The sequence below is a fragment of the Saccopteryx leptura genome, chromosome 10 (assembly GCF_036850995.1).
Source record: "Saccopteryx leptura isolate mSacLep1 chromosome 10, mSacLep1_pri_phased_curated, whole genome shotgun sequence".
Lineage (NCBI taxonomy): Eukaryota > Metazoa > Chordata > Mammalia > Chiroptera > Emballonuridae > Saccopteryx > Saccopteryx leptura.
Window position 1 is genome coordinate 7,905,597 of NC_089512.1, and position 14,151 is coordinate 7,919,747.

Here is a 14,151-nt window from a genome sequence, read left to right on the forward strand (position 1 = left end):
GCTCTATTGTTTATCTTCTTTCTGTTGCTTTTGAATATGTTTGCTCTTCTTTGAATAGTTCCTTAACCCTTTTGAGTAGTGAGTTTTTTCATGCTTGCTGACCCCCCAGGAGTGAGGTTTTTTTTTCAAGATTAGGGTTTAAGTCCTAATCTTGTGCTAAAAGAGAATTATAGAATATTAAGGGTTTTTCCTAAGAGATTGTACTGCCAGCAAAAAAGTATTTAGAAAATACTTAATGAGAATGTGACATTCGAGGTAGATTTTAAGGAGCAGGCAGTACCAGAAAGGAGGAATGGAGGAAGGGGAATAGAAGTTGCCAGCTGGCAGGGGAGGGGGGACACTAGAGCCAGTATGCAGAGGGCATCAAAGTGCCTCCTGTGGTTGGAACCCGATCCCTGTCCTGGGGGCGCTAAACACAGGGTAAGCTGCGCAGAACTGGGCTCGACAGCGTCTTTAAGACTGGTCACTATTTGAATGAATAGAAACAAGGAGGATGTAAGATATTAATTACATGTAGTGCTTTAAAATTGTATATAGCTAAGGAGAGGATGAGGATGGTAATAAAATTTTATACCAGTTCTTACCATATTCCAAATATTATGCTTTGAATTTGACGTTTATGCATTCATCTGATTCCTAAAACAGCCTCATCAAGTCATTGATATTCTAGTTTCTTCATTTTATATTTGATGTTACAAATTTGTCCAAGGTCACAGAGATTTTAGAATCAGCAAATGATACCAACTGCTAACCAGAAGAGCTACAGGTATTGGTCCCCAGAGCATCCTCACTGGGGGCTGTGTGTGCCTCTTTCTCCAAGCCAGAGCAAACGGCTAGGTCCGCTTGTGTTTTGGTAGCATGTGCATTTTAAATGCTCTTTGTCTTTTTGAACAACAAATCGATCATTTGTTTATTATTTCTCTATTTAACCAATAAATAATATAAATGAATTTGACATTGCTTTGGATGTTGTAGCCCTGCCTTCTAGTAGAAGGTGCAAGCGGGACCATGTCCGTTGTAGGGTGTTGAGGCAGTGAATGATATTTCTCTGAATTTATTAATTTCTTTTCCAGCTTTTCTCTCTAAGGCTTTTTTGAATCTGCTCTAATTCTGTCAAAAATAGTAGAACCTTTAGTTATTCCATGATAATATCACTTGTAAGTGGCTTTTATTTTTCCTCACTCTCTGTCCTCTTCTTTTGTACTCTATCCAGGCAGAAAACAAAGGGGAAAATGAAACAGAGGAAGGTGATAAAGCACAAGACGGAGACAATGAAAAAACCAGCGAGAAAGAGCAGGATAGTGAAGCTAGTGAGGACACCAAATCAGGTAACGTGAGGAACTCTTAGACTTTTGTTAGAAAAGCTGGTGGATAAATGTGGGCAGTTTAATTGTGTAGAACTAATTCCTCATTTATTTTGTGTTCGTCTTGTAATGTGACCATTAATGTGCAGTTAGAGTTTTATTTTGTGGGTAGGCACCAGTGCTCCTGCTAGTGGCTTCCTTGTTTTCAGTCGCATACAGACAAGCATGTAGTTCAGTGTCCCCGAGGTCAGCACAGGGACCTGCCTTTCAGTGTCAGCGTCCATTGGTGGCGGATCTCCTCGTGCCACCCAGAGGCACAGGAAAGTGCTGTCCTTGGTTCTGATTTCCTTCCTACCCTGCCGTTCCTGGAACGCTTCACTGACTGCTGAACAAACATGCTAGTCTTAAGCCTGCGTTCCCCTGAATTTTCCATTCTATCCAAGGGACCTGTGCACAGAGCTGAGAGACAGGAAGTGCAGACAAAGTGTACTGTTTAGAAAACCCATCTCAGATAGAGACCAACCTATGTACCTGCAGTGGTTCAGCAGAAATCTCAAAAGGAGAAAGGCAATGAGGTCTCTAACATCAGGCCTGGTGTGTTGTGTGGCAGAGGTGAGAAGTAAGATGTTTGCTGAGACTGGGCTCACTGCTCATACAGCTTCTGCTTCTCTTCAGAGGAAAAGGAGCCCGAAGAGAACAAGGAGCTCACTGATGCCTGTAAAGAGAGAGAGAGTGATGCTGGGAAGAAGCGAGTAGAACACGAAATTTCTGAAGGAAATGTAGCCACAGCCGCAGCAGCTGCTCTGGCCTCAGCTGCCACCAAAGCCAAGGTTTGCTGCTGTCCCCTTCCCAGTGCTCAGTGTGAATGGGCACGTTGTGTTTAGTTTATTGGGAATAGTCAGCATAGAGAGCCTCGCTCTCCAGAGGAGATGACTGTTTGCTTGAATGGTATTTCTAAGTGGAGAATTCCACGGGCAGGAGGCTGGCGGGAAGGTAGGTCTGGTCCTGGGGGTGACCGCCTTTGACACAGCCATCATGTCATTCAGCCAGCTGCGGGTGGAAGGCAGGGTGTGAACCTCTCTAATTGGCCTGCAGAGCGTGACTTGGGCTGCTGTTTCGATCTTTACCAGATTGAAATATTTGTAATTTTTAAGACAGAAATCTGTTTCCTTGTATAAATACTTCATCCTGCTCTTACAGACTAAAAGGAGAGAGGGGCAACTTAAAGTAGCTCTTTCTCTTGAATTTGCCAGCTTTTCTGGGGGTGGTTTTCTCTATTTATAACACAGTATTGGCTTCACAGCATATTTAAGAGGAAAAGAGAATATTTTCCTTTTTTGTGTTAATTTAGCATTTTAAAGATTCCAGGCATGAATATGTAGTTTTAAAAAACCTTTTACCTCTTCTCCATTTACCCTCAGAGGTAGTTTCCTTCCATTTCAGGTCACCACATTTCAAGTAGTAGTTATAAGAATTCACCCAGGCCCTGGCCGGTTGGCTCAGTGGTAGAGTGTTGGCCTGGCGTGCAGGAGTCCTGGGTTCGATTCCCAGCCAGGTTACACAGGAGACGCGCCCATCTGCTTCTCCACCCCTCCCCTTCTCCTTCTTCTCTGTCTCTCTCTTCCCCTCCCGCAGCCAAGGCTCCATTGGAGCAAAGTTGGCCTCAGTGCTGAGGATGGCTCTGTGGCCTCTGCCTCAGGCGCTAGAATGGCTCGGGTTGCAACAGAGCGGAGCCCCAGATGGGCAGAGCATCGCCCCCTGGTGGGCGTGCCAGGTGGATCCCAGTCGGGCGCATGCGGGAGTCTGTCTGACTGCCTCCCCGTTTCCAACTTCAGAAAAATAAAAAAAAAAAAAAAAAAAAAAAAAAGAACTCACCCAAATGTTATATTCTTGAGCTGTTCCCAATCCACTAGTGAAGATGTTCCTCATGGTCTAATTCCCCAGACCACTCAGCTCCTGCAAACCACTTCTCCAGTGTTTCACCTGTGGAGCATGATTTATAAGAGACCCCAGATGACCAAGTTCCAACCACAAAACCATTGTTTTGAATGTCCACCCATCAGACGTAGGCATCAGCAGTGGGGGAAGGGGTGTTTCCAGGCCACACGCATGCTCAGCTGGTTGTGACTATTATAGTAGCTTGAGGTCCTGCATATTCATACGTGACAGTCTCTTCCATAGAACTCATCTTCCTAGTTCTTTAGCACGATGTTGGGAAATCTCTTTTCCTCTTCCATCCCTACCCACCTCCAGGACGTTTTGAGGTGTGCTCTTGTCTGAGTACTGAGGCGCACAGCAGTTTTGAGTATTTTTTCACATTTGTTTGGTTTTGCTTTTTCATTTGAAGTTATTTTGTTTTAAGTCTCCTTATCTTCTGCCAGGTAGTGTTCTGGCATCTTCTTGTCTCTGAGCTGTTCAGGTTGTTACTGTTCATCCCGTCTCGGGCGGGCACTCTCATTTTATAAAGGAGGAGCCCGAGCCAGAGGGCTTCCATCTGCGTCCCTTGTTGGGGCACAGCACAGCCGGCACCCCAGCCCGGACACCTGCAGCCTCAGGTCATTTTGGACTCCTCCTGCTTTCTCATTTTCCATAGTTCTGCCACCAAATCACATTTTTTTGTGTTGCTTGGATTCATCTGATAATGACTGGCCCCTTCACTGTCACTTAGGGTTACCTCCCATCATCTGTTGCCTGTATCCTTCATCCCATTCTCTGTCCTTCAGCCACTGTAATCTCTTTTTAATGTTTTACTGCTGTATAAGTTACATTCAAATGAGTGCATATACACATCTACAGCTCCTGAGTTCTTCACAGACTGAGCCTACCTGTGGGCTCACAAGGAGCACCCATGTCAAGCATCACGAACAGCCTCCCACAAGCCTCCTTGCATTTCTGTCCAGGTGCCATGCCTGCCCTCACGTATGTGCTGGCCTATTTCCTCACCATGGATGCGTTTCTCCTGGTTTTGATTTAATGTAAATGGAATCACATAGTACACAGAAGAGTCTTTTAAAATATACTTATGAGCACAATATTTTATTAAATACCTCCGTCTCTCTCAGGCTCAAATTTCAAGGTCTTCAGTTTGGAATTCATTGGTTTTTTGTGATCAGGACCCTCCTCCCTTCACAAAGGTCATTTCTTGCCTGTTCGTCCTGAAATGTTCCTTTGGAGTTCCAGACAGACCCCGGCCTCTCTCATCTCCAGCTGGGTGTTTTGGACACTCTTCCTTCTCACCGAGCCGGGTTCTCTCTTCCTTTCCATTGTTTCTCTGTTCCACTGTGGGATGCTTCGCTTAAGTTGCCAGAGAAGGAACTGAGATGTTAGATTACCATAAATTTTATGAATTCTTTATGGTGTTTTCATAGCTGATGAAAACATGATGACCTCATAGCTGTTAATGTGTGCAACTTCAGGCACAAATGTCTGTGTTCTGTGCTCTACTCACCTTGCTACAGCCGTGTGACTCCGTCATTGCAGAAAAGCTGCTTTTATGAATTAATTTCCCTGGCCCTTAGTTAGCCCATACAAGGTTTGGACGAGTATCCAAAGAACATTTTCGTTCCAGGTCACTGAATTATTACTTTCTCTTATTTACATCACTCCTATCTCTGATAACGGGGAACTCAGATTTTATTCTCCAATCACATACGTTTTCTCCTGATTCGTGCAAGTGATACAGACATCATGCTACATGACTTGGTGCACCCGGACTGTTCAGGGCCACTGCGGCTGGATCTGACACATTCATAGCACACATCATCATTTCTGTCCTCCATGGTAATGAAAGGGTAAGGAATTCACTTAAATTACTGTGATTAGTTCAATTATCCAACCAATCTAAGTTTTCTGTTACACTCTTTTTGTTCTTCTCTGTCTATAATCAGCTTTGTTATTTAGAGTTTTCCTTGATACATTTTAATTGTTTGTCACACTCTGACATGGAGTGGTAATTAGAGGTTCTACTGGAGCTCCAAAACACACAGGGTGGGCCTGCTTCTTGGCTTGCCAGCGAGAGACCATGATAGCATAACCATTTTTTTCATTCACCTACTGACAGGTTGGGAATTGACCCGCTTGAAGAGTGGTGGGCAGCTGCTACCCGGGACCCCACTGGCTGGGTTCTGCGGGTTCCTCCTGTCTGGGTACTCAGGTTTAGCTTGAAGGAGGAGTTCAGAACTTGCTGGAATAAACTGGATCCTCCAGAAACTGGAACATGCTGTCTTTTTTCACAGCAATAGGATCCAGTTCTTCTAAGATAGCAGAGATCACATTTTCTTAAGACCACAGACATTTCTTTCAGATTTATTTGACCATCACCAACCCTATTCCTACATACTTGAGAATGGCTAGGGCGGGGTCATCTTCATGGTATGTGGGTGTTAGTTCTGGAGCAACAGAAAGATTTTTTTTACCCTTAGAAATACCTTTTACCCTCCCCCCCCCACTTTTTCTGATTTTTTTTTATTTTTATACAGAGATAGAAAGTGAGTCAGAGGGAGGGACAGACAGACAGGAACGGAGAGAGATGAGAAGCATCAATCATCAGTTTTTCATTGAGCATTGCAACACCATAGTTGTTCATTGATTGTTCTCTCATATGTGCCCTGACCACGGGCCTTCAGCAGACCGAGTAACCCCTTGCTGGAGCCAGCGACCTTGGGTTCAAGCTGGTGGGATTTTTGCTCAAACCAGATGAGCCCGCGCTCAAGCTGGCGACCTCAGGGCCTCGAACCTGGGTCCTCTGCATCCCAGTCCAACGCTCTATCCACTGTGCCACCGCCCAGTCAGGCTGAATTTTTTTTTTTTAGTGAGAGAGAGAGAGACAGAGGAACAGACAGGCAGGAAGGGAGAGAGATGAAAAGCATTAGCTCATAGTTGCAACACTTTAGCTATTCATTGATTGCTTTCTCATCCATACCTTGACCGGGTTACTACAATCGAGCCAGTCACCCCTTGCTGAAGACATAGACCGTGGCCTCAAGCCAGTGACCTTGGGCTTCAAGCCAGTGACCTTTAAGCTCAAGCCAACGACCATGCGGTCGTGTGTATGATCCCATGCTCAAACTGATAAGCCCACGCTCAAGCTGGTGACCTCAGGCTTTGGAATCGGGGGTCCACAGTGTCCCAGGCTGATACTCTATTCACTGCGCCACCGCCTGGTCATGCTACTCTTTCCTGTAATACCTAGAATTCTTTCTTGAGATGGCAAATTTTCATGTACAGTGTAATCACAAGGCTTTATCAGATAAGCATTGATTAAAATTGATTTACATTATATGCATTTATTACTATTACATCTTTTATTTGATGATATTGGGAAGAGAAGTCATAGGGGAAATTTGACTACTTGATCAGTTTGCCTACAGTTAACCCTGTTGACTTCAGCTTATGTAACTAAATGCTTCCATTATACCAGCTAGAATGGCTTTGTCATGTGAAATTTACCTCAACTCTCTTCCAACCAGTTTACTTTCTTTTTTCTTTAATTTGTTTTCTTTTGCCACTATCTTGACTGGAACTTCCACTTTTTTGTTATCACTGATTTTTTTTTTTAAAGACTTTATTTATTCATTTTTAGAGAGGAGAGAGAGAAGCAGAGAAGAGGGGAGGAGCAGGAAGCATCAACTCCCATATGTGCTTTGACCAGGCATGGCCAGGGCTTAAAACCGGGGACCTCAGCATTCCAAGTCAACGCTCTATCCACTATGCAACCACAGGCCAGGCCCTGATTATTTTTTGATTGTCCTACATTCCATACATCTGTGGCACACTCTGAGACCTCATCATTCTTCTCAGGTTTTAAAGCCCCAGTATGTGAGGGGGTGGGCTGTCTCTGGCCCTTGGTTTTGGAAGCTCTGGTTACTGCTGTTGCCAGACCTTTCCAGCCCCTGCTGCCTGAGCACCAGCAGTGTCCCTGCTCAGTTATGTATCACTGTGTAGCACACCTAGTGGCTTTAACCCTTGAAGTAGTGAAGTTTTTCATGCTCGCTGACCCTGGGAGTGAGTTTCTTTTTCAAAGAATGAAATTAGTTCCAGTTACAGTTTTATTAACTTAAAATCATATTTGTTTGATAACCAATTTATGGAAACAAGAAGAACATACATTTGCCTTTTTTTTTTTTTTTTTCCTGTATTTTTCTGAAGCCGGAAACGGGGAGAGACAGACAGACTCCCTCATGCGCCCAACCGGGATCCACCCGGCACGCCCACCAGGGGGCGAGGTTCTGCCCACCAGGGGGCGATGCTCTGCCCCTCCGGGGCATCGCTCTGTTGCGACCAGAGCCACTCCAGCGCCTGGAGCAGAGGCCGAGGAGCCATCCCCAGCGCCCGGGCCATCCTTGCTCCAGTGGAGCCTCGGCTGCGGGAGAGGAAGAGAGAGACAGAGAGGAAGGAGAGGGAGAGGGGTGGAGAAGCAGATGGGCGCTTCTCCTGTGTGCCCTGGCCGGGAATCGAACCCGGGACTTCTGCACGCCAGGCCGACGCCCTACCACTGAGCCAACCAGCCAGGGCCACATTTGCCTTTTTTTAATGTTGCCTTACACATTTTTAAAATAAATCGATTGTACTGTGGATGGTCAGGAAGCACGAGGACGTACATGAATGTTCGTACTACTCAAAGAGTTAAAGCCACACTTACTGTATCTCTTTTGATTTTTACAAGTGAAAAACTCAGGCAGGCTCAGCTTGAAACATTTTGCTGCATGTGGCACTGGCTAGGTTCACTCAGTGCTCTCCGCATGGCTGAGCTCCTGTGAAGGGCTGAGGTGACTTCACTTGGGTGCCTGACATCTAGACTTCCTGGGGCTGGCTGCCGCCACTGTCTCCACAGACTGTCTAAGCAGGTACATTGGCTTTTCACGTTAGGGTAGCATCAGAGTAGTTGGACCTTTTAACGACAGCTTGTAACTAAGAGAAATGTGTCCCAGGAGATAAGAGGGAGAACTTGCCTTGTGTCTATGGCTTGGACCCCCTTCCTGGCACTGTGTAATTTTTCCCCAACTCTACTGGTCAGAGGTTCTATCCAAATTCAAAGTGAGGGCATCAAAGAACACACCTCTAGATGGAAGGCATGCCACCTTAGCCCACCACAGTGTGCCCTCCGGATGCAGATTGCATATGTGTCTCCCGTTTACAAAGGAGACATTCTGCTGTCTCATATCACAGGATCAGGCTGAGGCTGGAGGTCCAGGTCCAGATGCAGCCCCTCAGGGGGGGTTGCTCAAGTGTAGCCCCTTGCATGTTGGCAGAACCAAAACCCAAATCTCCATGCTGAGAGTCTGGTGATGCCAGTCAACCCAGAAATATAATCTGATTTAAAAATTCTTCATTCTAATGAAAATGTTTTTAAAACAACTTGAAATCCAACAGCTAACAACTTTTTTTAAGCACCTTTGGTGTAGCAATTGTGATTTAAGTTTCTAGTTTTGTGTGTGTGTGTGTGTGTGACACAGACAGAGAGAGTCAGAGAGAGGGACAGATAGGGACAGACAGGAAGGGAGAGAGATGAGAAACGTCAATTCTTCATTGCGGCACCTTAGTTGTTCATTGATTGCTTTCTCATATGTGCCTTGACCGTGGGGCTACAGCAGACCGAGTAACCCCTTGCTCGAGCCAGCAATCTTGGGTCCAATCTGGTGAGCTTTGCTCAAACCAGATGAGCCTGCACTCAAACTGGTGACCTCGGGGTCTCGAGCCTGGGACCTTGGCATCCCAGTCCAACACTCACTGCCTAGTCAAGCTTAAGTTTTTAATTTCAGAACAAAAAATATAACAGGAATAAGAAGAAAACATTTATACACATCATTTTCTAAATGCCGTCAACTCATCCTGGTGTCACTGTGTGTGGCCTTTCTTACTGCCCGGTTTCTTTCTAGGCACTCGCTCTTCAGAACTGCATTTGATTCCAAGCTCAGTTAGCTGCAACCCTCAGCCAGATACTTAACTTCTCCAAGCTTCACTTTCATTTTGTATTAAATGGAGATAATGTGGTTCTTGGTGGTTCTTATTAGAAGTAAAATAAGTAGGAAGATAACACACCTGGTGTCTAGACTGAAAGAAGCTCTTAATGAGCCTCATATTTCTCCCGGTCCCATATGTATGTCAACAATTAAGTCTTACTTTTACCATCTTTTAAGATTATTTTTTTCTTAAAGCAGACATGGGTAGTAGTTGGATACGTTAACAACTTTTGCCTAGTACTCAGTAACATTTATTTAATCACTTCAAGGCCCTGTGAAAGGTTTGTATTTGCCTTTAGAATCTGTTTCTGAACCTCTTTGACTTCTGCTGGATTGACCTGATATGTGTATGCCATTAAATCCATAAATTAGTAAAATTTCTTAGAGTCTTGATAGTGAGAAGTGTGCTGCTCTATGAAAGAAATGACTGCCGCCTTCTCCCAGATGAGAATCTCCTCCCAGTAAAAACAGGACTAGTCATGGAAGTTAAATGAGCAAAAAGGAGGCTTTTCCTCTAGCTCTAGAAATACAGGAGGCAGTACATTAACAAGTTCACTAGGATTCAGTCAGAAAAATTCAGAAAGGGAGATGGTACACAGGACTGGGCCTCTTCAGAGGAAACTGTTGCAAAAGATGAGAAGATGCGGTTGTTTGGTTTTAACAATTGTAGACTACATACAATTGTAGTCTTCCTCTGTGGTGGTAACAGTTCAGAAGTGGGGACTGAGTTGAATGAATCTAGATGGCAGTTTGGTCATTCTCCTCCTGTATTACCTCTCCTTTGGATGTGACTTTCCAAAATTTTTGATTGAGATTTTGAAGCAGTCTTTATTGCCTGAAAAGTGAGTTTGCAGAATTTGTTCTTTTCTTAAACCTAACTCCTTAACATACCATCCTCTACATCTTCCAAATTTGCCAGGGTCTTGAGGTGGTGGCCAGCCTGTGTCTGAAGTCCTGCGGGTCTCTACCAGTTTCACATCGTCCCTAGGCATGAATTATGAGTTCTGTACACTGGGGACAAGTCTCATCAGACATAGGATTGCTCTTTCTTTCTCTCTCTCTTTCTTTCTTTCTTTCTTTCTTTCTTTCTTTCTTTCTTTCTTTCTTGCTTTCTTGCTTTCTTTCTTTTCTTTTCTTTTCTTTTCTTTTCTTTTCTTTTCTTTTGCAAGAGAAAGAAAGGCAGACAGGCAGTAAAGGAGAGAGATGAGAAGCATCAGCTTGTAGTTGTAGCACTTTATTCATTGATTGCTTCTCTTATGTGCCTGGACCTGAGGGCTCTAGCAAAGGCACTGACCCCTTGCTCAAGCCAGTGACCATGGGGTCATGTCTATGATCCCATGCTCAAGCTGGCTACCTCATGCTCAAGCTGGTGAGCCTGTGCTCAAGCTGAAAGTTCAATTTGTCAATCTTCTCTTTTATCACTTGTGCTTTTGATGTCATAGCTAAGAAATCTGTTACTTTTCTCAAAGTCACCCCCAAGGTTAAACATTCATATACTTGACACATTGCTCCCCTAATATTTCAAGTTGTGGTCTTTTTATTTTTGTATTTTTCTGAGGTGAGAAGACGGGGAAAGGCAGACAGACAGACTCTTGCATGCACCAGATCAGGATCCACCCAGCATGTCCACCAGGGAGCAATGCTCTGCCCATCTGGGCCATTGCTCTGTTGTGGCTGGAGCCGTTCTAGTGCTTGAGGCAGAGGCCATGGAGCCATCCTCAGCGCCTGGACCACCTTTGCTCCAATGGAGCCCTGGCCGTGGGAGGCAAAGAGAGAGACAGAGAGAAAGGAGAGGGGGAAGGGTGGAGAAGCAGATGGGCACTTCTACTGTGTGCCCTGGCAGGAATCAAACCCGGGACTTCTACACTCTGGGACAACGCTCTACCATTGACCCAACTGGCCAGGGTCAAGTTTTGGTCTTCTTAAATGTTTCTTTTCTTGTTACTTGGTGGTCCTTTCTGTTTGAAATCTTGTGATCTTCAGTTTTGAGGGGAAGTATTTTGCCATATTTATTTCCTACTACTTGGGATGTCCCCAAGTTTCTGCATAATTTTCAAGAAAATGGAATGTTTTCTGCCAAAGGCAGTAGAAATCTAGGAGTCCCGGACTCATAAAAATAGATCTAGAAACTCAGAGCATTAGTCATCTCCAGAGGAGGAGAGTGGTGGCTAGGCAGTACAAATGAAAGGAGACTTTTTTTTTTAATTAAAAAAAATTATTTATTTTAGAGAGAGAATGGAGAAAGAGAGAGACGGGAACATCAATCTGAGCCTGTATGTGCCCTGACTAGGGATCAGACTGACAACACTGTAATCAACTGAGCTATCTAGCCAGGCCTAGACTTTTTATTTTTATTTATTTTTGAAGTGTTTGTTTTATTGATTTTAGAGAGACAGGAACATCAATCTGTTCCTATATGTGCCATGACCAGGAACTGAACCAGCAACATTTGTGCCTCTGGACAGCACTCTAACCAGCTGAGCTATTTGTCTGGAGTGAAGAGGAGACTTTTTTTTTTTTACAGAGACAGAGAGAGAGTCAGAGAGAGGGATAGATAGGAACAGACAGAAATGGAGAGAGATGAGAAGCATCAATCATTAGTTTTTCATTGATTGCTTTCTCATATGTGCCTTGACCGCGGGCCTTTAGCCGACCGAGTAACCCCTTGTTGGAGCCAGCAACCTTGGGTCCAAGCTGGTGAGCTTTTGCTCAAACCATTTGAACCTGCACTCCAGCTGGCGACCTCGGGGTCTCGAACCTGGGTCCTGGGCATCCCAGTCCGACACTCTATCCACTGCGCCCCGCCTGGTCAGACAAGAGGAGACTTTTTAATTAATACCTCCTTGTAATTTTTTTTTTTTTTTTTTGGTTCATTTTTAGAAAGGGGGGGGAGAGAGAGAGAAAAGAGAGGAGGGGAGGAGGAGCAGGAAGCATCAACTCCCATATGTGCCTTGACCAAGCAAGCCCAGGGATTCGAACTGGTGACCTCAGCATTTCCAGGTCGACGCTTTATCCATTGCGCCACCACAGGTCAGGCTAAATTTTTTTTTTTTTTTAATTAAGAAGTGGGGAGGCGGTGAGACAGACTCCTGCATGCGTCCTGGCTGGGATCCACCTGGCAAGCCCCCTACCTGGGCCGGTCTGCCCATCTGGGGCTGCTGCTTTTGTTGCTCAGCAACCAAGTTATTTTAGAGCCTGAGGGGAGGCTGTGAAGCCATCCTCAGCACCCTGGGCCAGATTTCTCAAACCATTCGAGCCATGGCTGTGGGAGGGAAAGGGGGGTTAGGGGGAAAAGGGAGGGGTGGAGAAGTAGATGGTTGATTTTTCTGTGTGCCCTGACCTGGTATTGAATCCAGGACTTTTATACACTGGGCCGATGCTTTACCACTGAGCCAACCGGCCAGGACCCCTTGTGAAGTTTTTTTCTTTCTTTTTTTTTTAAGATTTTAGTTACGGATTTTAGAGAGAGAAGAAAGTGGTGGGTGGGGTAAGGAGCAGGAAGCATCAACTCGTTGCTTCTCGTATGTGCATTGACTGGGCAAACCTAGGGTTTGAACCGGCGACCTCAGCATTCCAGATGTATGCTTTATCCACTGCACCACCACTGGTCAGGCGTAAATTTTCAATTTTATGCCATGTGGGTGAATTTCTTACTCATAAATTGTATAACACTATACATTGATAGCAGGCTTGGAGTCATGTAATCTTCACTTAAACTGTTGGCGTCATTGATGTAACTCAAAGAGTTGAGGGAGGCAGACATATTAATAGCTGTAGATTCATTCATAAAACCTGTTTATCATCACCTTTTGCTTGCACTTATGAATGTAGCTACAGATGGGTCTGTGGTATAAGACTGTATTTCTCTTTTTCAACTGTAAAAGAGTGAAAAGTAAGATTCTTTTTTTTTTTTTCCTGTATTTTTCTGAAGTCGGAAACAGGGAGAAACAGTCAGACAGCCACCCGGCATGCTCACCAGGGGGCGAGGCTCTGCCCCTCCGGGGCGTCACTCTGTTGCAACCAGAGCCACTCTAGCGCCTGGGGCAGAGGCTGAGGAGCCATCCCCAGCGCTGGGGCCATCTTTGCTCCAGTGGAGCCTCAGCTGTGGGAGGGGAAGAGAGAGACAGAGAGGAAGGAGAGGGGGAGGGGTGAAGAAGCAGATGGGCGCTTCTTCTGTGTGCCCTGGCCGGGAATCGAACCCGGGACTTCTGCACGCCAGGCCGACGCTCTACCACTGAGCCAACCGGCCAGGGAGATTCTTTTTTAAATGTTTATCAGTTTCGCTCCCAAAAGCGTGTATTTAAATCCTCCTGATTATAGCTCTGGCCAGATTCTGTAAGAAACACATATGGATTAGACCAGCACTCCATTACTTCTCAAAACCTTGTGTAGAGGCAAGATAAACACAGAAATGTAGCAGATTTAATACAAGTGAATGCAAAGTGGTGTTGGGAGGTTGCTGGTATGAGCCTTGGATGGTATCTGGAGAAGATGGGCTCGATCCCTTGCCCAGAACCAGGGCCTTGGCCAAATAGGGGATCCTCATTCTCTGTGGGTGACGTGTGTCTTCCTCTGTGTGGCTGAGTTGGCAAGAGGCTTGAGTTGGACTCATCATCAATTCTGTGGTGGGCAAATGGAACCTTCTTCTGGAGTAACTGCCTGCCACACTGTATTTGTTGTTCCTGCCCTGGAACCTCTCCTCAAACCAGGGGTAGAGTTTTGTTCACCCCTCCTCTCTGTACATGTTTCACTCTGAGTTCGTAAGGAGGGAAGGCTAATGGGGGGGAGAGTGTTGGGTGCGTGTGGGAAGTAAGGGGGTAGAAAATGGGGAAGTGCCCAGGCCACCTGTGTGCTTCTCCTTGCCCATGAGTCTTTGCAATGGGCTC

General features: G+C 45.4%; 1 protein-coding gene across 1 annotated transcript in view; it reads left to right on the plus strand.

The window, feature by feature from the left end:
• The window catches only part of SMARCC1 (SWI/SNF related, matrix associated, actin dependent regulator of chromatin subfamily c member 1), a 140,388-nt gene that overhangs the window by 90,934 nt on the left and 35,303 nt on the right, over positions 1-14,151 (plus strand). The window contains exons 23-24 of the mRNA XM_066351654.1: positions 1,214-1,328; positions 1,980-2,134. Coding sequence (XP_066207751.1) covers positions 1,214-1,328; positions 1,980-2,134 — 270 coding nt within the window. The remainder of the gene's footprint in view (positions 1-1,213; positions 1,329-1,979; positions 2,135-14,151) is intronic.